Source organism: Podarcis filfolensis (assembly GCF_964270895.1).
Source record: "Podarcis filfolensis genome assembly, chromosome: 8".
In the NCBI taxonomy this organism is placed as follows: Eukaryota; Metazoa; Chordata; class Lepidosauria; order Squamata; family Lacertidae; genus Podarcis; species Podarcis filfolensis.
In genome coordinates this window covers 62,659,908-62,684,820 of record NC_139611.1, presented here as the reverse complement: position 1 = coordinate 62,684,820, position 24,913 = coordinate 62,659,908, and the positions used below count along the sequence as shown (strand labels likewise).

General features: G+C 41.2%; 1 protein-coding gene across 3 annotated transcripts; it reads right to left on the bottom strand.

Annotated features, from left to right (window-relative positions):
* Window positions 1-703: 703 nt before the first annotated feature.
* On the bottom strand, window positions 704-24,637 carry RCAN3 (RCAN family member 3). Of its 3 annotated transcripts, XM_083625636.1 has the most exons (6): window positions 24,313-24,637; window positions 21,592-21,756; window positions 17,380-17,631; window positions 8,047-8,220; window positions 5,746-5,917; window positions 704-4,858 (listed from the first exon to the last, which is right to left on the bottom strand). In XM_083625636.1, exons 3-6 carry the CDS (start codon window positions 17,572-17,574, stop codon window positions 4,650-4,652), a joined length of 750 nt encoding a protein of 249 aa, XP_083481762.1. In that variant the 5' UTR covers window positions 17,575-17,631; window positions 21,592-21,756; window positions 24,313-24,637; the 3' UTR covers window positions 704-4,649. The 3 variants fall into 3 exon arrangements, with proteins under 3 accessions (XP_083481762.1, XP_083481760.1, XP_083481761.1); XM_083625634.1 differs by lacking the exon at window positions 21,592-21,756; XM_083625635.1 differs by lacking the exon at window positions 21,592-21,756 and having other exon boundaries at window positions 17,380-17,627.
* Between the last annotated feature and the right edge of the window lie 276 nt (window positions 24,638-24,913).

Here is a 24,913-nt window from a genome sequence, read left to right as displayed (position 1 = left end):
GTCTCCCGGTGAAGGAAAAAATTATGTCAGTGTATGAAATGTGTGTGTGTGTGTGTGTGTGTGTGTGCATATATATATATATATATATATATATATATCACATCACCTGCTTTGAAATAAATTAAGTAGGAACAGCTTCAGGCCTTTGCTGGAGAAATGGTTCAGCACACAAGAGCACTAGCTCAAAGGAAGGGTAGAAGGGCACAAAACCTTTGTGGTGAAGGGATGGTGGGGTCCTTTGGGATGAAACACTCTTCCATGATTCATTACTGCAAATTTTATACTGCTTATTGGTAAAACTTCTGTTTTAATGTTCTGGAAATAGGCTTGTACAGCCAGCGTTTTAACAGGTAGCACATTCCCAGTATTATTCCCAGTATGCAAGCCGTGCTCTTTTCTGGTGGTGGACAGGAAACATAGTATAATGCCTGGCCTACTGCTAGCCCACCTACCTCTGTTCATCTTTGAAGCCCTTCTTATGTTTCCCAGGAAGGCCAGCTCAAGACATTTGAGGCGCAAGAGGGAACATCTCTGCCATGCTAATTAACATGGGGGCAAAATGAACCAAGAAGTTCTCTTGCACAAGCTAATGAAAATGAAAATTGCAGCAAGGCTTGGCCAGACGAAATTCACAATAGACTGTGGTTTCATAGGTCATCTCTGTCTCCTTCCCTCCTGTTTCACAGAGAAAAAACAAGGCACATAAATGGCAAAATGTTTTATTTGTCCTTTTTGAAAAACACTGTTGACCATCATCTATAGCAATACCAAGCTGTTAAACACGTCTCGTGATTTGACACTTCATTATGAAAAGCACAGTATTCTCCAAGTTCTATAGCCCTGGTCCCCAACTATCAGGAAACCACTCCGAGAAAGTACAATTTATGGGCCAAGGCATTTTGCTGCCTGAGGCAAAGGACAGGGTGGAGTTTCCCCCTCCCATCCCATCTGCACAAGACAACTAGGCTGACAGCTGGATCTTATTTCAACACTAGCGACAGAATAATGCCCTCCGCACCTGCGGGCAGCAGGCTAGTTCAGGAGGTGCAGCACAGGACATGTGGCACACAGAAGGGAATGGCAAGGGAGGAGTCAAGAGAAACATGGAGGGTGGCTGCCACCACTGCCTCCAATCATCTGCCAACTGAGGGTTCATTCTGCCTAATGACAGGGACAGCCCTGGAAAGCAGAAGGCGTGGCAGCCTAACACCCCAATCCTCACTCTCTAAAGCAGCCTGCCAGCATACCTCGCCGCTTCAAATATTGGTCTCTTTACACTTCTCTCACCTCTGCATTGGCAATGAGGGAACATTTTTCAGGAAAGCAGATTTGGCCCCAAGGGCAGATCCCCTTTCTACTGCCTTAGGAAACAGCTTGCCTAGAAAATTGACAGGTACCAGGCAATTTTGTTAAGTATATATTTATAGGTGATCTCGCTATTGTACATAAACCTATAAAAGAATACATCTTGCAGCTTCACTAATGAAGAGATTAGGACTCCTGAAGAGAAGGTGGATGTCAGCTACCGGGAATCTAGTTGAGGTATAAAGGGTTTCAAAGACCCACAAACAAAGCTATACCACCTGGATATCATCATGGTTCACATTCAGGAATTGGATTTCCTCACCTCCTAAGTTTATCATGCAAAAACAGACTTAATACTCTGTTCTGAGCACACCGCAGTAAACATGGATCATTTATTGGAAAGAACCAAATTCTACTTTTCTTTAGAACAAATGTTATCAAGATGCGTTTTTTTTTTAAAAAATGCTAACAGAAGAGAGGAAAACGCCTTACAACATATTTTAGGGAACCAACAACTTCTGTGATAAGTACCTTTGCCTTGGTTCTTAATAAACAGGCAAGAATTAAGATTTATTCTGGTAAAAGAGCAACTGTATTTATTCTCCACTATATTCAACTTTACATGTGCATCAAGAGTTTGGGGCAGCCCATGAAGAAAGTATAACTGGCCCAAGGCCAGCCAGTAAATTTTAGCACTGCATGAGCTTTGAATGGGACTTACTGGTCCACCTCCAACACTGTACCCCTAAAACCTGGTCCCAAGCAAAGACAGTCTTCACTCACTAGTAGGACAAAATCCTGCTTAAGCTTGAAGTGGTACAGACTCCCTTGAATCACTATAAATAAGGGGTCATTTGGACTGGTGTTAGCAGCCAGCCATTATTGGTGGCTTCTTCTTTCTCTGTGGCTTCTGACAGATGTAGAGAACTGAAACCAGTATAATTTTTCTGCTGTGTATTTGGCTCCAAAGAGTCTCAAGCAAAAGCGATTCAAACTGCTTCTGAATGTTTCCATAGCCTGGTGCAGAGAGACTTGAACACACTCCCCCCACCACGTATGTCAGATAATGTGGAGCGGGAAGAAAAGCGGTTTCCGACACTGGGCATAAAGAGAGAGGTCCTTCCCCACTGAGATCCAACACAATTCCCAGCAAATTTGCATGTAGTCCACAAAAGCTTGTGCTGTAATACATTTGTTCAGCCATTAAGGTGCCACAAGACTCTTGGTTTTAGCAAATTTGGTAGAGCTGATGGTTTTATAGATAAAATAGAATCCAACATATACTTCCCACCCACCCCCTCCATTCTTTCATTTAGTTCAACCATAAAAAGTATCAGCTATGTAGTGTTACGGAAAATATCTGGCATCTGAAGGTGCTACTTTGCTGAAAATCGCTAAGGTGGGAAACACAGTGTTAAGAAAAGGCATAACAAACAAGGCTAGCCTTATTTGTCAAGTCTAGGCAGCTGGGTGGTCAACACTTTTCCTGCAGCACATTCTTCTCCCTCCCCAAGAAGTAGTAGGGATATAAGATTCAATGCAAAGGGAGAGAGGGAAGGAAGGAAGGAAAGCTCAGGCAATAAGCAAGCAAGCAATTCCAGTAGAAGCTCACCAAAACCTGCTAAATCAATGTTCTCTGCAAGAGTACCAAAAGGGGTCTGAAGAGGGCTTGGGTGTCAAGAAGTAGGACAGTTGAAGGGTGGGAGGACTGTAATAGCTCAGCAAAGAAGACTATGTAGCAGGGTGGATAAAAAGAAAAAAATTGGATTTTTTTGAGTTAAATCGGATTTTAAAATAAAATGCTTTTGGAGGAAAAATATTTCTAAAGATAGTTTTCTATTTAAGTTACATTATACTCTAAAGGCTATTCATCAGGAAAGAAGGATTTGTGTTAAGTTTTTAATGTGTGCTAAAACTCAGACTGTTTTTTTTTTTAATCGTTTAACCACATCAGTTAACAAACATGGATACATATGCTATAATGTTATTGTTTTAGTTAAATAAATTGTTTAAATTGTTATTGAGGAAATGATTACTTTTCTCCTTCCAATAAAGTACAGCAGAAAAGTTGTCTAAATATAAACAATAATTTCATAATTATTTGTCTATGTATTTCTAATAGTATAACCAAATTAGTAATTTTTGATATAACTGTAAAAATTACTCTGAAAATTTATTATTCCAAAAATGAAACCTTCATTTGGTTGTAAATATTAAGATTATACCAGCAAGAATGAGTCTTTCTGTAAAAAAGTGATTTAAATCAAGTCTTACTGACTAGTGATTTAAATAGTGATTTAACTTGATCTGATTTAAATCAAATCAAATCCACCCTGCTATGTAGGGGCACAAACCAGTCTGAGCCTTTAGGAGGGAATGGGGAAAAGAAAAATGGTATATACTTCCAGACCTGCGCAGGGGCACATCTACACTGTCACTGCTGTAGGGGGTGGCTGTGCACTTTTGCATACCACATCCTGGAGAATCCAGTTGAGGAATCCAGTTGGCTGGACAAGACGTGCAACACTCTGGTGCTAAGCTTTATGAAGAGCCATGTGGATGTAGGACCCTTCCTGGCTGTATGAATCCTGCTGCTAGAGATACAAGATAAACACAAAAAATAAATCCTGCACTTGGGACAGCCACAGCTGGAGACAGAAACAGGCTAAGAAAAATTAGGAGACACGGGCCAAAGAGGGAGTCAGTCCATAATCTGCAGCTTCCTAGTTTGCATTTCATAGGTGCAACGAGCAGAAAGACAACCTATCACAGTTCCAATTTTGTCTTTTGCCTCATGTCAATTCACAAGAGTACCTTGAAATTCAACACACACAACTATGGCATTTCTAAGGAAAAACAAAAATCACAAAAGCAAACCTGTTTGGAAATTTGGTTCTATCACCCCAAACCAGTTTGAGATTTTTCTACTGATAACAATGTACATTGTACATTACATTTATATTTCATCAATATATTACTTAGAACATCATGTTACTCAGATCATGTTATACATCAGCACACAAAAATATACATGAGACTCACATACAAAACCATGTGGTAACCCATATAGAGATGGCAGCAGCCAAGTTCCTTTCTGCCTTCTGAACACCAAGAAAATGGTAACACACATTCCAAAAATGGCACCTTCCTAGTATTCTAGGACTTGAAACCCAGTGGATTTGCTACATCTTGGGAGTTAACCTTAAAATTAAAGTGCTCTTCAAAACGTTGGCATCTATAGTCTTTCTGATGCGAGACGACTACAAGAGAAGTCTTTTGCCGCTATGCGTCACACAGCAATGCAAACATTTACCACTCACTGCTGTTATCAGAGAGCCTCAAATTCAGTAGTGCATCCCACCCCCTACCTCTAGCGTACATTCAAGAGTTTTTGTTTCATTTATTAATGTGGGTGGTGGATCCGGACGCTTCGTCTGCACTATCTTCTGTTTGGGATTTTTAATTTCATCTTCCTCTTCTGTTTCACTTTCGCACACATGGACGACGACACTGGGAGTGGATTCTGTTCCTGCATGAAGCTCATACTTCTCCCCTAGAGGGTAGGACAAATTACAGCATTATTGTATCAGCACGGTGGACAGAACACTATAAAAGGTGTGTGTGTGTGTGTATCTATATCTATATATCTATACATCTATACAGTGGTACCTATTCGTTCCGGAGGTCCGTTCTTAACCTGAAACTGTTCTTAACCTGAAGCACCACTTTAGCTAATGGGGCCTCCTGCTGCCGCTGGAGCACAATTTCTGTTCTCATCCTGAAGCAAAGTTCTTAACCTGAAGCACTATTTCTGGGTTAGGGAGTCTGTAACCTGAAGCGTATGTAACCTGAGGTACCACTGTATATCTATATATCTATATCTCCCCTCTTAAATTCTAAACAGCGTATCAAAACTACAGGACAATTTGAGTAGAAATGACCTACTCAACATCACTTGCTCCCAGTCCCTTTTTTGCCTCACAAACAAAGCAACTTCCAACTTGTGGTGCCAACAACCAGCACCACTGGGGAGCAGGAAATCAATCTGCTCAAACTGTGCAGAATCAAATTTTAAACAATTTCATTCCAACTTCACATCGTAAGTTTTGTGGTTACGGAATTCCGTTTACATTTTGTACCAAAATTATTCTTTTTACGTATAGTCCTTTATTGAAGTCTATTGCAGACAGAAAAGTTCACAAAAGTTATTAGACGACTGACGTTTACGGTAGCCCCCTCACCCCTCACTCTTATTAGTCATTTGTGGTCCCAAAACAAAGCAAAGCTTTTTTTTTTTTTAAAAAGGTTTCCTTTCATAGTCATCTCAGGACCATTTTTACGTGTCACAGGTTACCAGGCAAGTGGCAATTTACAAGCCTGATGTTATCATTTTTTCTAATATAGAAATGGAGAAAGCAAGGCAGAAAAAAGCATTCCTACCAGGGCCCAATTTTGAAACAGCACAGAGCAAGTCATAGTTTATCATGGGAGTGGCATCTTCACTTGGCTTCCATCCTACTGGTGGGGATGCAGGTGGCGATATCAGGAACTGTTTGACAGGCTGTGGTGGCAAGAGGTAAGATTTGTCTCCCACTTCATTGGGCACCTGAACCTGAGAAAGCAAATGCAGTCAAAACAGTAAGAGGAGGACATTATTCTCTTGGAAGATAGTTCTTAACTGTTTTTCTAGCCTAGCCACACAATTAAAAAACCTCTTTCACTGACTGGAGAAGGAATCCAGATACTAAACGCACAGTTTCCTTCCCTGTAGCTATTTTAGTTAAACATTGACCATGCCATCAGTATAGAATACATTGACTAAGCTCTTCTCAAATGCCTACACTACAAATGTACTACAGAATGGTTTTCAGTTCTTAGCTCATCCATTCTTCCAGTTGGGGAGGCCACTACCATGCACTTTTACAACCAGGGATCTGCTCAGAGCTATCCACTGAATCACTGGCTAAGCAAGGAATAGATCACCAGCCTCATGACTAATGAAATGACTACATCCAGGGTCCTGCATGTGCTGCAATTGTGCGTAGGGACAAATATCGTATGCAACGGCAGTATTTTCTTCTTTACAATAATGTTTCTAGCTCTTATGGCTGTGAAGTGTATGATTGATTTCTGATGAAATAAAAAAGCCAGGGATGGCCAAACAAGAAGCCCAGTGGTGGTGGGAGGGAAGGGGAATAGTCATGCCCTGTTTGGATTCTTACTCCTCTTCTTCACTACAGAAACTAGAATAAAATTAACACAAATAGTAGACAAAAAAATGAATAATTGTATGAGGTAAGAGAAATGCAGGTCACAGGAACAATACTTTCTAAGGGTAGAGTTTTACATTTTTTTAAAAAAAGCATTGAGTGCATAGAGCCCTGACCCTCTATAGTGAAGTACGGCAGCTCATAAAACATATTCAAGGAACATACTGGCTTGTGTACATTCCTTTCTGAAAGGAAAACATAGCCTTATGGCCACCAACTGTTCTGGTTGGGGTTGCACTAAATAATATATAATGTTTGAGAATTCTTGGAGACTGGGTGAGGTCCCTGCAGACTGGAGGCAGGCAAATGTCTCCTTAGAAGATGATGTGATTATGAAGACCCAGCATAGGTTTTTCAAAAACAAGTCATGCCAGATGAATATCATTTCCTTTTTTGATAGTTACAAGATTGGTGGGTCAGGGGAATGCTGTGGGTGTAGTGTATCTTGATTTCACTAAGGCTTTTGACAAAGTCCCCCATGATATTCTTGCGAGGAAGCTGGTAAAATATGGGCTGGATGAAGTAACTAATGGTTCCTCTTCATCCAGAAAAAGGTGGCAAGTGGGGTGCCACAGGGTTCGGGCCTGGGTCCATTGTTGTTCAATAACTTTATGAATAACTTGGATGTAGGGATAGGGGGGATGCTCATCAAATTTGAAGATGACACCAAACTTGGAGGGGTAGCTAATGCCACAGAAGACAGCATCGGGATTCAAGATGGCCTTAACAGATTGGAGAACTGGGCCCAAACTAACAAAATGAATTTCAATAGGGACAAATGTAAGGTTCCACACTTAGGCAGGAAGAACCAGCTGCACAAATATTAAATGGGGGGGGGACCCCTGGTTTGCCAGTAGTTCATGTGAAAAGGATCCAAGCTTAACATGAGTCAACAGTGTGGTGCAGCAGCAAAAAAGCTAAAGAGGAGATATGATAGCCATTCTCAAATTTCTAAAGGGCTGGTCACATGAAAGATGGAGAAAGCTTGTTTTCTCCTGCACGGGAGCGTGGGACCTAAACCAAAGGATTCAAGTTACAAAAAAGGAGATTCTGACTAAACACCTGACTAAACTTTCTGATGGTAAGAGTTGTTTGACAATGGAATGGAATCCTTTGGAATGTGGTGGACTCTGCTTCACTGGAGATTTCTAAGCAGAGGTTGGATGGTCATCTTGATGGTCATCTACAATGTCTCTTGCTTGTCTGGATGTAGAAATGAGGCTATTCTACAAAAGGAAAAAAATACATTTGTTGCCTGCTCACTTTTGTCTCTGGTCTAGAACAGAACAGGTCAAAAAGACAGCCAGTGTTTGCCATCCGGTGTTTAAATTGCTACTGGAAAAATACATAGAAGGCTTAATAAAGGGGTAAGACAGATAAGGTGCTTCACACCTGGATAATATGGAAGAGAGATATCACCTTGGATAGGAAGACAGGATACAAATCTTGACAAACATGCATGCATGCATACCTGGGCAAAATACAGCTTGAGTTTTTTCCCATTGAAGTCTGTCTCATGAAGTTCTATTCGTGCTCTTGCTGCTGCTTCTGGATTGCTAAAATTTATCCTTACTCTTCTAAAGCTTTTAAATAGCTGGAATGTAACATGATCATCGTAGATTGAGAAGAGAGCTTCAAACCGTTCCTAGGGATTGAAACAGAGCATTTTTGCTGTTAGGTTCCTCAAAGTTTACTACTGCAGGTTAGCACTACAAAATCAAGTTGGTAATGTTCTTTAGTAGAGTTCTACCTACACCTGTACTGAGCATCAGTAGAAAAACAAAACCAACTGCCTCATATTTATGTAAATAGGAGTTATAGTCAACAAAAGATTGTATATAATGTAATGCTTGCAGGGCCATCTAGTGGCCAATCTCAATGTCTTTTACATACTAGGATATGGAAAGGTGCAAAGTGTTTTACAGGTAACTAGCTTTTTCATACTTCAAAACAAAGTGTGGGGGGGAATTCCACCTTCAGGGTTTTCCTTTTATGGATTTTACATTCACAATGAACTTTTCATCTGTGACTATTTGATAATCTCATTTGCATGCATGGGGAAGCTATGAAATAAAGCACTGAAGCCAAGAGATAGTGATTTATGGTAATCAAATGTTTTCTCAGCCAGGGATTTTAATTCTGGTTTGACAGAAACTTAATCTTGTGAAGTGCCCCTGAGGAAGGCTGTCATCAACTGAAATATATTGATCATCTTATTGTTTCACAGGGACCATTACTACTGATAAAGTTTTATCTTTCAGTGATATTTTGAGGCTTTGCCTCTTCTTTTGCCTCCTGTTGTTGTTTTTGTCTTGTCTATCCCCCCTTCCTTTAACAGGGATAAGACTAGTGGATCTCAAACTTTCTTCTCCGGGCCACACTTTCAGAATAAAAATTTGTTCGCGCCACACCATTCCTTTTATTGGTAAGAAATATATTGGAAAACAAAAAGAAACAACTCCTAGCAGTGCTTGATTTATAACATAGAACCCAACTACTTTATAATATGATCATGGGACATCCAGAAAGTATAAAACAATGCAGATACGTAAGAACATGAATAATTCCCAAGTATAATTATAAATAAGCCTCTTAAATATGTACTTTAAGGATGTATAGAAACTCAATGAGGTGTGTGATCTTACTTTTGCTGGGTAATCATATTTATATTAGGCCTAATTTGAGACAAACTATCATCTCCTCATCAACACAAATAAGCCTTTCTCTCTTCTGATCTTTCATATTTGTCAGAGTTGAAAATCCCTGTTCACAGCAATATGTCATGCAGAATTGTAGAAGAATAGCCAATGCTCTTGAAGAAAGACATGGATACTGTTTCTGGTTGTACACTCCCAAAAAATCTTATGATATGATATGATACCACACTGGAATGTTTAAATCCTGCTTGGATTGTCCCTGAATCTTCCCGCCACACTTGCCATCCTCTCCTGCCACACCAGTGTGGCGCGTCACACCATTTGAGAACCCTTGCCACAGCGATCAGGAGGAACCCCCGCTAACAAAAGTCTGGCCACCGTCCCATCACCTGGAGCACCCATGGCAGGGAAACTGAGGAGGCGGGACTTTCCAAGGATGCCGGAGCGCAGCAATTCGTTGCTGCTGCTGGTCAATGGAGTGGGGGGGACGATCCTGGATGTTGGGACTCCCATTGCCACTAGCGTCGCTCCTCTGGTACTTAGAAATGGCCGCCAAAAAAGGCCTTGAGGATCGCATGTGGCCTGCATGTTGAACCACCCCTGCTGTAGATGAAAAGGCTAAAATGAGTTTTTTCAAATGGGTGGAGAATTTAAGTACTCGGGTCTTTCTCGAGAATAACTTTTTAGTAAATGATGTGATTGAAAGCTAATAATATGTGTTGCGGCCACGCTACTTACATGGGAAGGCAACTGATAGTTTTTTAAATGCTGTAGAAGAACTGGTATTTTTAAAATCAAGCTTATTCATAGGACTCAGTAAGCCACCATCCCTCTGAATGAGTACAATCTCATTGATGACCTTGTATTTCTGCTGACTGATGACTCACCAGGCAGTCACAATAGTTTCATCTGACTCATATTTTACTAGAAGTTTAGAACTAAACATGAGGCAGCTAGAAAAGCTGCAGGGATCTAGCATTAACAATTCATACATCCGATAGTGTCAACAGATGTAGATATTTACAAAACATTGCTAACAGGCAGGCAATTTGTACATGTATTCCTATCATTATTAATTCAACTTCTTGCCCACACTTCACTACAAGCTACAGCAATTTAAAAATACACTACTAAAATCAGTTTAAAAGAAATAGAATAGGATGGGTCCTAAAAACATTTGTCAGATGCCAAAGGCCAGGGTAGATACGTGCAAGTTCAGCACATGAGGGAAATTGCATAAGGTACCAGATGCACCTCTGTGGTGAGGGAATTCCACAACTTAGCAGCTGCCACAGAAAATGCAGTCTCCTGGGCTGCCAGTCCCCAAATTGTGAGGACAGTGAAACAAGAAAGCCCCCTTTACATGTAGATGTTTTAATATGGTTAGTGATGTAACAGAACGGTCCTACCACTTACTGGCATCATACACACAGGTCATACGTTATGCTAGTGATACGTGAATACCCTCCTGACCCTGTGGGACACCCATGATCAGAAAAATGGTGTGGGGGTAAAGAGTTAATCCAGGGGTGGGAAACCGGTGGCCCTCCATAAATTACTGGACTACACCTCCCATTATCGCTGAGCTTTGGTCATGCTGGCTGATGTGAGTTGGAGTTCAACATGTGGAGGGCCACAGGTTACCATTCTTGGGTTAAAAAACTTCCCTGCCTGCATTTCACTTAAAATTGAATGTCAGGCTAATGAATCAGAGAAGGCAACAGAGTTGAAGCTGTGCATTTCCACTCCATCATCTGTGGCTGCTTATTTTGGAAAGACAGAATTGCTGGTGGATCCAGATGTATGAAATGTAGAGACCAGGCATCACACACGCATTGAGCAAGTATACAGACCTTGCACCAGACAAGCATGATACACATTCACTAGGAGATGAAATATTCTTTTATCAGGGATTCGGTAATATTGCTCCATAGAAGAAGCCAGCATTAGATAGGAAACACAAATAGTATATAATCACACCATTAGTCCATCTTGCTCAACACTAACTGCACCAGGGTTTTCAGCTTGAGGGCCACATGCTGGCTGGGGGGAGAGAGACAAAAGCTGGGCAGAGCAACAGGTGTGATTCACTTTTTAAAAGCAGGCTACATTCCAGACACAGGGAAGTCTGGAGGTTTCTATCTGCTGCTCCTCCATTTCTCCATCCAAACAAGAATAAGTAATTATCACAGTTCAATAACACATTCCAACCAGGCAAAAAACAAAACAAAACTTGAGAAGGATTTGGAGCATGGTCAGTGAGGGACATGGGCTGGAGAGGGTCACAGGCCTGATGTTCCCAATGCCCAGTCTACACTAACAGGCTGCAGCACTTCGAAATTTTAGTGAGAAGACAGGCTGTACAGTGGTACCTCGGGTTAAGAACTTAATTCATTCCAGAGGTCCGTTCTTAACCTGAAACTGTTCTTAACCTGAAGCACCACTTTAGCTAATGGGGCCTCCTGCTGCTGCCATGCCGCTGGATCACGATTTCTGTTCTCATCCTGAAGCAAAGTTCTTAACCCGAGGTACTATTTCTGGGTTAGTGGAGTCTGTAACCTGAAGCATCTGTAACCCGAGGTACCACTGTAGTGGCAAGACATAAAAAGTCAAGAATTCTGCTTAAAACAGAACAGCATGCAATAGCAGTATTGTTGTTGTTGTTTAGTCGTTTAGTCATGTCCGACTCTTCGTGACCCCATGGACCAGAGCACGCCAGGCACTCCTGTCTTCCACTGCCTCCCGCAGTTTGGTCAAACTCATGCTGGTAGCTTCGAGAACACTGCCCAACCATCTCGTCCTCTGTCGTCCCCTTCTCCTTGTGCTCTCAATCTTTCCCAACATCAGGGTCTTTTCCAGGGAATCTTCTCTTCTCATGAGGTGGCCAAAGTATTGGAGCCTCAGCTTCAGGATCTGTCTTTCTAGTGAGCACTCAGTAGTAGTATACAAAACTCTTTAAGCCAGAATGGTTACACTATGGCTCTCCAGCTGTTGTTGGGACCAATTCTTATCAGCCCCAGCCAATAGTCAGGGACCGGTTTTATGTCCAGCAACATCTGGAGGATCACAGGTTAGCCACCCCTGCTTTAAGCCAATAAAACTGACCTCTGCAAGGATGTTTAATTTTATAATAAATTTAATTCAAGAAACTGTTAGAAGAACCAGCTAAAAAAGGTAATAAAAACCTCATCAGAATGCAAAAAAATCCCATCCAGCAACATACTATCTTCAATACACCACACTAGAAATAAGCACCTTTTAAAAAGATACTGAACTATTTTACTTCCACTGGGTTCAAACTTTGAAAAAGAAAGGTCTACTAAGAAAACAACTCACCCCCTCATGAGAGCAGGCATCTTTTAGTTAGTTGCATTTACCATCACCCACCCAAGCAGCAATAGGAGTGTTATTACATCAGCTATTACATAATTCTCTCTTCTATCCAAGAGCTGTTAAGTAAGCTGCTTTTAAAATTATATGCATATCTAATATGACAACATGTTGCCAGCTCCTTTTCCTGGGGATGGAAAGATGCTTTACTTTTCCCCTGGTGTATTTTGGGCCCCAGGAATCTAAACACACACCTATTGAATATGCCCTTGCTGGAACCACTGAGGCAAAGAAATTCTCATTTATGGATGCCTAGGGCTACTTGCTGCCAAAAATAAATATCTTATTTCACTATTTAACCCCCTTTAAGCCATAGAACTCTGGCACAGAAGGGCCCCCCAAGGTCAGGGTTTGGGGGCTGTGAATTGTAAATTGAGAGAAGTGCTTGCAATAAAATAAAAGTATGCAGTGTAACACACAGCACTACATCATCTCCGGTCACATTTGCCCAAGATGACCTTGTGCAAAGGAGGCACAATTTTGTTAAGTCACCATGTTTTTCAGAACGTTGGGAAATGAACATGCAGAGGCAGCCAAATGAATAGATCAGGCTTATGGGATAACATATCAGGCAGTTACTGAGATGAGATAATAAGGATTATAGGAAACAAGACCAAAATAATCATACCGGGTTATTTTTGCAGTGAAGCATTCCCGGGATGGGTCCCTGCCTCCTTTGCTTTATGCAGTGAGCCAGAAACAACAACTGCACAGAGCTTGGCTACATAGCAGATGAGCTCTACGCAGAATGCAAGGCAGGAAGAGATAAGTATTTCCATGATGGGGTCAGACCTGTAAGTATCCATGATTTTCTAGTAAACTAGAAATCTCAGATAATGACCAGCTTTGAAAAAATGATAAAATGCAACAGTTGGATTGACAAGACCTATCCACCCACAGGTTGGAACTTCTGTAACCTGCTTAAATATATATTTCCCTCAAATTTAAAAATCAAAGGATGTTCAAAATAAGCGGGTCAAACATAAGAAAAAATAGTTTCAGAAGGTGGTGTAGGTTTAGCTACACAACACATCCAATAGTTGCACAGCACATTTTCAGCAATAAATATTTTCAATAAATATTTTCAGCTTTTTATTCTGCTCAATCCCAGATGCTCCGTGTGGATTACAACACTGTATATACAACAAAGAAAAGCAGACAAGTTTTAATCTCTGCACATGACCTACTCTCAATTCCCCTTTCCTTGTGTGCATTTTTTTTTAGTTTTTTAGTTTGATGATAGGACCAGATTCTCTTTTTCTCCTTCTTCAAACAGTAGCTAATAACATGGTTGGGGCGTGGCACTCACCTGATCTCCTGGCAGTTGAGTCGCCACTGCTTTCTGGGAAGGTGAATGGCAAGGCAGAAGGAAAGAGGTCATGGTTCAAATGTACTGGCAGGAACACTGGTGCATTTGCCCCACACCAACCTCCCTGCTGCACTGCAGGAGGCAGCAATGACTTAGCTATCAGGCGAGGCAACTCCCACCACCCCACCATGCTGTCTGCTACTGAAAAACACACAGATACTCCCACCCAGGCTTGCTCCCATGGCCCTATGGTTTGAGAGTCCTCTCCCTTTTTTATAAACTGCTGTTTGTTTTCCAACCAAGCAATTTTATGAAATTAATAAACACTAATCCTAAAACATCTGACCCTGAAATTATAAGCATTCAAACCCCACCCCACTGCAGTTTCGAATGTCACCTTTCTGATGCTTATCTCTCACTCTAGAGCAGTGTTTCCCAACCTTGGGCCTCCAGCTGTTTTTGAACTACAATTCCCACCATCCCTGACCACTGGTCTTGCTAGCTAGGGATGATGGGAGTTGTAGTCCAAAAACAGCTGGAGGCCCAAGGTTGGGAAACATTGCTCTAGAGAGCTCTTCTTCATTTAGATAGGATGCATAGTATATCTTCCCTACTGGATTCCTTTCCTAATCTTTTAATGCCTCCAAGAGCCTCAAACAGAGCAAAAATACCTCCCATGTAGACTACACTACTTCTCCTCCTCCTCAGCAGATTAGATTTCCTTTCTAACATGGGGTGTATGTGTCAGCACTCACCAAAACGACTCCTTTTGTATTCTTTAATACTACCATATTTAATCTGGTATCTGAAACTGTCAGGTTTAAATTTCTCATAGTGTAATCTTATGCATGTCCACCCATAAGTATGTCCCAGGTAAGAGTGAATAATACAAGACTGCAATATAAGACTATGCATAAGACTGAATGGTGTTATGGAAACATCTCAATAAACAGATGTGAATATTAGTAGCTAACATTATTTCTGCAAAACTGAATGCTGATCAGATGTTAAAACTAACACCTGATATATGAGAAATTAAGAAAAACTGGTGTTTATTCAACATTCAAGGTCATGTTAGCTCCTCTGTCAACTGCAAAAAAGAAATCTGAAACACAAGATTGGAAACAGTAATTCAGAACAATATAATTCAGCCTGATTTGTATCTGAACCATATTATGAACAGTTTTAGTCAGTGAAATTGTAGACTTGCCATTCTGCTTAAAAGCTTTTTTTGGGCATCACAAATATCAGCCAGCTGCAGAAGCTACATTTCAGTTCCAAGAAACTATGGTTTGGATTTTATATCCCGCCTTTCACTCCCTTTAAGGAGTCTCAAAGCGGCTAACATTCTCCTTTCCCTTCCTCCCCCACAACAAACACTCTGTGAGGTGAGTGGGGCTGAGAGACTTCAAAGAAGTATGACTGGCCCAAGGTCACCCAGCAGCTGCATGTGGAGGAGCGGAGACGCGAACCCGGTTCCCCAGATTACGAGACTACTGCTCTTAACCACTACACCACACTGGCTCTCTGCCTGGGCTTTTAAAACTTTGATTCCAGAGTCTAGATGTTTACAAATACTTACCCAACAACTGTTACACTCAATTTTATTGTATGTTTGCAATTTTAAGATATTCTGTTTGAAATAGATGAAAGATTAATCCAACTCTAGGGAACAGTATTAAGGCTATTTAAATTGTGATGAATCGCATTTTAAACAGACTAGAAAAAGGAAGACACTAAAAGGCAAGTCTTTATTCCCTTTTTAAAAATCCACATGAGAGATCTGTAGCACACAAAGCTTATCTAAAATCCAGTATTTCACACAACACTTGATACCAGCAGAAAAAAACCCATGTTTTGTCAGCAACACATATTATAAAAATGTAAATCTATATTAATCCAGGAACACATTCAGCCTTGCACAGAGCTGTCATGGAAACATGCCTGCTTACGCATGATCTACCTTACTCTAGGACTGCCATGACAATGAAAAGTAATAATAGTGTTTTACTCCCTCTACATGAATAATATCTGTTTGTTTTAAAGAAAGATGACAGAGAGGGAGAAGAATTTAAAAAGCAGTTCAATATTTAAATGATTTTGAGAACTTTAGGATCAGATCTCAATTACAGCATTCACACTCCTGGAAGAGGCCTATTTGCTTATACAAAACCTGTTTCTTCAAAGCATTCTATTCCGCCAAAATTATAGGAACTTAAAGTGACCCAGAGAGAGCCATTCTAAAATGCTATAGAAGCTAATCTAAGTTCCAAGGCGTATTCTAAAGCCTGGTGTGTGACTAATTCAGCAGCTTTGATATTTTCATTATCTGCCTTGGTTTTCTTCAGAAAGAAATGTGCAGCCTTGCTGTAGGCAACAAGGTACTTCATGCAGGTGAGTGAGCTAGCTAAGGGTGTGTGTATGGAGAGCTCCATCCCCCCTTTGTGCCCAGCACGGTAATGAAATAGGCTCTGCCAGCCCTCAGCAAGCTATTAAAATTCTGTGGGGATATTTATGAGGCTTGAAATGTTGGATACCTCATAAAAATTGTTTGCAGAACAAACTGGCCTTCCCGTGTTTAAGGCTGCAATCCTATGAATGTTTACACTGGTCCAAATCTCAACAACGGCAGCAAGGATTGCATAGGATTGCAATGCATAAACCATACAACTGCTGCTCATTACTATAAGCAATGCCAACTCTGTTTCTTGATTTACATAGCAATCGCAATCTTTGCTTTCTAAACAAGTAGTTAATACAAAATTATGAGCAAGTTAGATGAAGATTTTGAGGTAATCTAAAAAGCACATGGAGCTTCTGCAAGAGTGGGTTTATTTACAAGTATCCATACCTGGTACATGTTGTCCTCTCCATTGAAATGAAGAGGGAAATTCTACATGTGCATTCATACAATATGTGCTTAATATAAGAAGGAGCTTCTCTGTTTAATCTGGGAAATGTTTATCATATCTTAGGGAGGAGCAAAGGGACTGTATGTGTGCCCATAAAACAAGATATGACAGGCCAAACCACTCTTATGCACATGGCTGATTTAATAAGTAGTACTTAAAACACCATGCATTTGAGGATCTACTTCTTATTTTTTTCCATATTATTTTTTGGGTGGTAGTGTTACCGTTGCAACTCAGTACTGGGTTCCAATGCAGACCCACCAGTTGAACATCCAAGCTGTAGAAGATTCTTCCAGACCACTGTTTGGAACTAAAGAAAAGCTCAGTGCAATACTGAACATTTCCCATTCACTTCCCTTTCTGCATAATCTATTCTTATCTGGCCGCTCATAAAAAAAAAGCAATATCATATGTGTATTTGGGACATGTGAACTTAAAGTTGCCCGTATCAGATAAGTTACCCGTGTAAGATATAAAGGCACACATTTTAAAACAGGCATTTTAATAGACCAACACTAGTTTGGTCCATGTCTTACCTTTTGCTCTTGAACTTCAAACACTGCTTCATGAACACTACAGGCGAAGAGTGAGGTAGGCAGGTCACTTAAATCCATCATCTCTTCCAAGTCTTCTTCATTTTCTCCAAAAATCATTTCTTCCTCTTCTTCTAGGTCACTGCTGTAAAGATCTGACTGACTGTCACTCCACGCCTTCATTGTATCTCTAATCATTGTCCACTCAAAGCAACCTTCCTTAATTTGTATTCCAGACTTGAAGCAGGAGTCTGCCTAAAGAGAGAAAACAAGAGAATTGTACGGTACTGTTTTACTTGAAGTTTTAATGTTTAGTTATCATGTGCAGGAAAAAGATCTATGGGAAGGTAGTTTTTTTTTTAAAAAACACCCTGAGACCATTCTTTCAAGTGTGAGAACTTGTCCTTTCTTTGAGATTTCTGAATTGCAGGGGGTTAGAGTAGGATGACCCTTAGGATCCATTTCCAACTCTACAATTGTGTTTCTATCTATTCAGATGACTGATAAAATATAGTTTTGTATGAAGCTTTATCACTATAGTGGCCAAAATAGCACTCACAAGCAGCTGAATGACATTTATTTGTTCTGTCTCTAAAAGGACATCAAGGAGGAGCAATGACAAGTTTTCCCAGTAAGCAAGTTCCACAGAAACAGAGCTACCACTGTGAACACCCTGTACCTTGGTCCCTCCAAAGTTTGCAGCCAGAGCTGAGCCTCATAGATCTTGATTACATATACTAGTCAGTGAAGAAACCTAGGATGCTAAACAAGATCACTTATTAGTATGCTGAGGCTGCAATCTGATTTGGAAATAAGTGCTACTGAACAAATAAGTTTTTATTTCTTACAAACAATCAGAGGAGAGAACTGGAGAGGCTGGAAGTTGTTTAGTTGCTTTGTGAATGAGGCACATGGCATATCTCATTTGGAACAGCGAAATCAGTAAGCCTGCAGGAAAGGCTGGCAGGGCACTGATGTGTAGGGGCAAATCTGGTCCTAGAGTCTTGGCTAGCAAGGCCCAGGCCAGGCCAAAATTGCGGACCCCTCTGAACATTACAAACTGTAAAAAACTTTACAGAAGTACTTACTATTGGTGTGTTTAACAATGAAAGTTATTCGAAATGTGTTTGGTACTATCAGCTTAATAAATGGTGTTTGTAGAAGCCGTGTGAATAGCTTTCAATAATATTCTGCTGGTTTCAATTTCCAAGGAAACAATGTTTAGGAAAATAATTAAATATTTAGAAATATATTGACTTAATCAATATTTCTGCCGGGTGCATTAACAGTCAACAATGTACATTTTAAAGTATTGCCCAAATTATATCAGCCAGCTGGATATTCTCTAGAATTACAAAATGAAGATATACGCCTCATAAAACATACATATACAAATAAATAATTCAGTGGAGTTCCACACTTAAGCTTGAAAACACTTAAAAAGTAGGGACTTCTCTGCTCTCCAGTCCTTGCCACATTCTCAAGGTGCCTTACCACAATATTATCAGTACTCCAATAACTAGTCCTGAAGCAAAAAGAACACAGGACACGGCAAAGAAAAGAAAATATATTTCAAACTCCTATGGCCTTCCCTGGATTACAACAGTAAATTAGCTACATTGTAGTTGGGGCACGTCTACACAATATATATCAGACTGAAATGAGAACAAGGCATGGCATGCAATTTTATCCCTCACTCAGCCCTGTTGCGACGCATGGCTTCCAGCAGGGATTGTGGGGGCTTGGTTTGTGCACGGGGGAAAGAACTATATGAAGTAGTTCACCCACAGTGCAGGAATACATATATTAGGGAAAAAGAAAAAGGTAAATCAAAATGACTATATATCTAGGAAATCAGCAACTTTTGGTATAGCAGCAATAAGCCCAAAATGCGCCAAATATCTAAGATAGGGCAGGGTGGAGTAGGAGGAGAAAAGTATCAGAAATATTCAGTTATATACATAAAAGTACAGTGGTACCTCGGTTTAAGAACAGTCCTGTTTATGAACAATTTGGTTTATGAACCCTGCAAAACAGGAAGCAGTGTTCCGGTTTGTGAACTTTACTTTGGTCTACAGACAGAAACTGAATGGTGGAAGGGCACCAGCAGCGGGAAGCCTCCTGAGGGAAAGAGCGTCTCAGTTTAAGAACAGTTTTGGTTTAAGAATGGACTTCAGGAACGGATTAAGTTCGTAAACTGAAGTACCACTGTATATTATAATGGTTGGAAACGGCCTTAGGTTAAAAATATTAGATGGCCATTACTTTAGTCAGTCAATAAAAGTTTCAGGAATGATACAGGAACTACATTGTTTGTAAGAGAGAGCAGAAATAAGTAGCAGTATCATCATTCCGTAGACAGGTGACTTCACAAGTCAAGTCCCAAACATTTCAGTTTGGAAGATGAGTAGGAAAGCAGAGCAATGAGGAACTTTCTTTAAACCATTATATTTAAACCAATTATATGCCATTTAACTACAGTAGGTTTTTTTAAAAAAATATTGCCGTTCTTTCTGCTTAGAGGCTAACTTTGCACGAACATTTAGTGCTCAAGAAGCAGGACCCCGCAGCCAAAATATTTACTGCATATTTGTTTTTTATGTTAAGCACATAATGTTTGGGTGGGGGTGGTCCAACTGTTAACTGAGAAATTTAGTACAGAATTCTAGAAACCCGATTCAGCATTGCATCTTCCTTAAACTGAGAGGGGAGGGGCACTGATGAAGAAGGGAACACAAACTGAAATAATTTGCTTAAAGGATCAGGCTACGATTAAAGAGCAGCATTTTCTGCTTTCTGTAAACACTCTGTCTTTACAAGAAGGATTGCAAAGTGACATTTTTAGTAAAAAGACCTTCAACAGAAAGAAATGCTGATCTACGAAGAAATCTACAATGCAGCAAAATACATTGTGTTATCCGATGAAAAGGAGGTTACAGCTACAGTACAGAACAGAACACTAGCTTCAAGCTTTATGGGCTGCTGAACTGAGATGACATAAGTAACCTTACATGACCTCTGTTTCAGTTTTTCCATTTACAAACAGATAACAATAGACTGACAATTGCAAGGTTCTTAAAGAGAACCACAACCCATGACTGGGTACAAATTGGCTCATGAACTTTTTGTTCTTATAATATAACAAAATGACTAATAGATTGAATCAAGAGGTTGGAATTTTATGCATTCAAAGATTGCCCGTAATCTTTTTGCAATGAAGAACTAAAAACTGATGGAACTGCTTTGAGCTGAGGACTGGTTGTGCAAACTGTGTGAAACTGCATCAACAGAAAAAGTAATAATATACACAAAGGAGTTTTGAAATTAAATGGTTCATTGTACTTTTAAGTTTTAAAAATCAGAACCATGTATGAAATACAAAAGTTTTGCTTAATGACCTGATTTACTATTTCTCAGTAGAGAGATTTTAAAAGTAAAAAGGCACACAGAACCTATGTGTGTGTGTTGAAGCACTGAAAGCAAACATATAGCATTGCTGTGGTATTTAATATCCCTTATTATTTAGCAGCCTACAACTATCATTATAACATGGTTTGTGGCCACTTTCTTACTCTTCTTTTGGTGGAGTGGGTTGAGTTATACCTGCCTGTGTGTGTGTTTTACGTTTTATTCTGGTTTTTATACTTGGTTTTAATGTTTGTATCAGTTTGCAAGTTGCTTTGGGACACTTCTTGGGAAAAACAACAAAATATAATATCAACAACAAAGAAAGAGGAGCTTTAAGGAGCTGTTCTTAGGCTTATATGGAAATATATTCATTCTATTAGTTATTTAAAAATTTCACAGAAAAACAATTTAAATCTTTGACTGAGAAAACAGTGCACATGTCCACATTTAAATTTAAGCTAAAACAGTCTTCTAGAAAAGGCAAAACCTTTTTTACCCAAATAACGCACAAGCGAGTTTTCATAATCTATGATGTAATGTGGTAAAATTATACTTATTTCCTTCTGTAACAATACAGTACAGTGTACCATTTCTCCGAAGAATGTTTGTTTTACATAAGGAAATTTGTAAAACTGAATCTGTTGTTCTACAGAAGATGCTGACAGAAAAGAACAGAAAAAGTATTTTTAGGGTAAGAAAATAAATTGTCAAACATTTTTACTGAGCATCTTTTATTTGCATTGCTAGAATTAAAGCAAAAAGAGGATTTTACAAAAAGTAATGGTGGGGATGAAGGCAAACACTTACTAACTAAAGCGGTTTGAAACTTAGGCTGCAATCCTAAACACATAGGAACAATCCCCTCTGAACACAGTAGGGCATATTTCCAAATCACATTGCAGAGAATTCTGCTTTTAATCTACCACCGCTTAAACTCTGATGTTCATGACTTGGGAAGGCGAAATCTGTAAACTGATGAAGCAGAAAAATAGAAAAATATTTCCAAAGTTAATTCCTATGCTACAAAATGCAAGCTTACCCAAACTGCAAAGGACAGATACATTGGTATATGAATGCAAGTAGCTTGATGTTAAAGATTATTTTCCATTTCCACTTTAAGGCAAACATTTACCTTTTGGATCCACATGGAGGACACAGAGAATGAACCCACGGGTTCCTTTAACCTGTGTGCCTGTGCCTATGACATACTTCGTTGTGCTGACAAACCCATCCACACCAATCAATGAGGAAATTATACATTCTAATTGAAACAAGTCAAGAACTCCACCTCTTCCCTAATGGAAACATTATCCTCCCCACCCCATCCATTACCACCACCACCTCTTCCTCCTCCTCCTCCTCTTTGGATGAGGAGAGTGAATTATCATTCTATCAGAAGTAATGGGGAACCTTGGTTTCTCAGTCTATGAATAAGCAGCAGTGAGAATGCCAGAAAGAAATTAGAAATATCTGCTGCCAGTTTAAAACTGTGGTTTGCTTTAACTATGGTTTCAGAACAAGCAACAATCTGGAACCACAATATGATCCTGGCTTGATGTCACTAAACAAGCCACAACTCTGAGGGCTCATCCACACCTACTGTCTGCCCTGTCCTTTACTGGTCTGTGTCTGAGTGTGGTGGTTTGGGGGGTTTTTTTGTTTTTTATTTTGCCCCATCACTTTCCCCAGGAAAACCCGCTCTTTAATGCTGAATTGGAACAAACAGCAATTAGGGTTTTCTACATATTACAGAGAACATTAAAGAGCAGGTTTTTTGCAGGGGAAGTGGTGGGGCAAAAAAAATGTGCTCGGACACAGACTGGAAAAACGTGGACCTGTGCCTAGAAAGTATGGAGGAAAATTAGTGTGGATGAGCCCTGAGATTGGACATCACAGGGCATCAGAGCGAGTTTAAAACTGGTCACAGATGCTTCTAATCCCCTCTTCTAGCACACAAACAGGAGAGGGGAGTGGGTAAACCCAATACTTGCCATGGCTCATTCATGTGATGGAGAAACCAGTTTCCCATCACACTGGAGGCACACATAGTGCCTTTATGGAACAGGGGAGAAAGTACAAGAAATAAGGGCTAAGCCAACAAGAAACATAGATAAGAGTGACCAGTGGTAAATGAAGTATCAATATGGCAGGTCTAAATGGTGTAAAGAGCACAATAAAAAAAATGAAAAGGAAGGTGGACAACTGGAAGAAAGGAATGACTGGCTTAGCAATGGAGAAGGGCAGAAAGAAGCAATAAAGAGCAGCAATGATGCACATGTAACAGAAAGGGGATAGAAAGGTTGGTGAGAAGAGATGGGGGGACAGGAATAATAGATGTGTGCAAACAGGTAAGGCAACAAGTTGCTTTAGAAGCAGGGGAAATAAACAGGATAAGAAATGCCTGGCAGAAGTAAGGCCAGAAAACGCACATTAAAAAGGAGCAAGGCCAACGCAGAGGAGAAAAATGAGGAAGAAAAATAATTGGTTCTGGAGCTGGCGAAGGGGAGCATTGGTAACATATTTGTAGGAGGCAGTAAGGGGGAGAGGACAGAGGCAGGTGCTGTTGAGAGGCAACAGTAGGGAATAGGTGAAGGCATCACCCCCTTGCAGACAGCAAAAGGAAAAAAGGGGTGGTGACAGTAGATTCTTGAGTTGGGGGGTGGCAGAAGGGCACAGCTGCCCACATAGGTGGGGGGTGGGGGCAGTCAGGGGCAGGCCAACATCTCCTCTGGAATGGAATAGTAGAGGATTCAAGGGGTTTGATATGAAGGGGGCAGAAAAGGGAGCCACCAGCACTGGGAAGAGGTACTAAGAATTGACAAAAAGAAGGGCTTAGGACACAATGCCCTTCCGAGGTTGAACAGGAAGCAGAGAAGAGAAGGAGGACAGACACAACAGTCTCTTGAGCAGGTGATGGTAATAAGAAGACTCCCTTGCTAAGATGGACCACATCAGATGTCCACCTATTCCAGCTTCCTATTTCCATCAGTGACCAAGAGAGGTGCCTTCGGGAAAACCCACAAGCAGAGCATGAAAGCAGGAGATAGCAGCCTCCTCCTCCTCCTCCCTGTCGTCTGCCCCCACCATGTAGTAGTGAAAGATACACTGCCTCTGTCCATGGAGGTTCCAACTGCGTGACGGTGCGCGCATTAAATTAAAAAATAAAAGAGGAGGAAGAAGAAACGATGTTGATAACGAACCGCTCACAGGGGTCGATAAGGATCGGTCGAGGTGGGGGGGGAGGAAGAGGGTCCACAGAAATGGGGCACGGGGGGGGCTAGCGTGCAATAATTGGGGGAGGCATTCATGGACAATAGAGGGTAAGAAAGGAGAGCAGGAGACCGGGGTTAGATGCAGGGGAAGAAGGCGAGAGGAGGGCGGCAACGACTCCCCTCAGACCAAGTGTGGCGAGGGCAGCGAAGGACAAGGAAGCCACACCCGGCATGGGGGGCGGGGAGCTTATGGCAAGGGGGAAAGGGCAAAAGCGAGGGCAGAATGGGCTCCCGGGTTCCCTCCGTCCGCACTCACCGTCTCCTCCACGTCGGGATCAGAGCCGCGGCCACCGGCGCCTCCCTGCTCCTCTCAGGCGCCCCTCCGCCCCGCCCCGCAAAGAGGAAGGCGAGCTCAGGGCCAGCCAGGCACGACCAGCCTGCGGATCGGCAGCGCCTCGGAAAGAGCCCAGAGAGCCCCTCCCTCTTCGATGCTGCTGCTGCTCTTCCTCCGACAGAGAGCGCGCCGCCGCGCCCGTGCGCAGCTCTCGAGGACGCGCTTACCAGTTTTCTTCTCGGGCATGCGCGTCTCTCTCTCCCACTTTACTTGAGTGAGTGACCCGGATAGAGGAGAAGTTGAGGGCAGGGGGGTGGGAAGGAACGGGTGGGAGACGCGCGTTCACCCCACCTCCCAGTCTTCTCTGTGGTTGGTAGCCTAGGTCACGGGGTGGAGCAGAAAAGGCGGGATTTTATTTCCCCTTCAGCAACTCTTTCTTCCCCTCAGTGAGGGAGGTGGAGTGGAGGAGGGTATACCTCAGTGGGGTTCAACTGGTCCAGAGTAGAGACCTGCCTCCCGACTCCCAATGCACAACATGAGACCCATTTTCACACGTTCATTTTTCACTTATACTTAATGGCGC

What these genes read in the sequence shown, in the direction of transcription:
- RCAN3 (XM_083625636.1), bottom strand. Translation starts at nt 17,574, where the DNA reads ATGATTAGAGATACAATGAAGGCGTGGAGTGACAGTCAGTCAGATCTT. An exon ending in TTGAAGTTCAAGAGCAAAAG is followed by an intron (nt 8,221 to 17,379) that starts GTAAGACATGGA and finishes TTCAATCCCTAG; the next exon opens with GAACGGTTTGAAGCTCTCTT. An exon ending in TCAAGCTGTATTTTGCCCAG is followed by an intron (nt 5,918 to 8,046) that starts GTATGCATGCAT and finishes TTGCTTTCTCAG; the next exon opens with GTTCAGGTGCCCAATGAAGT.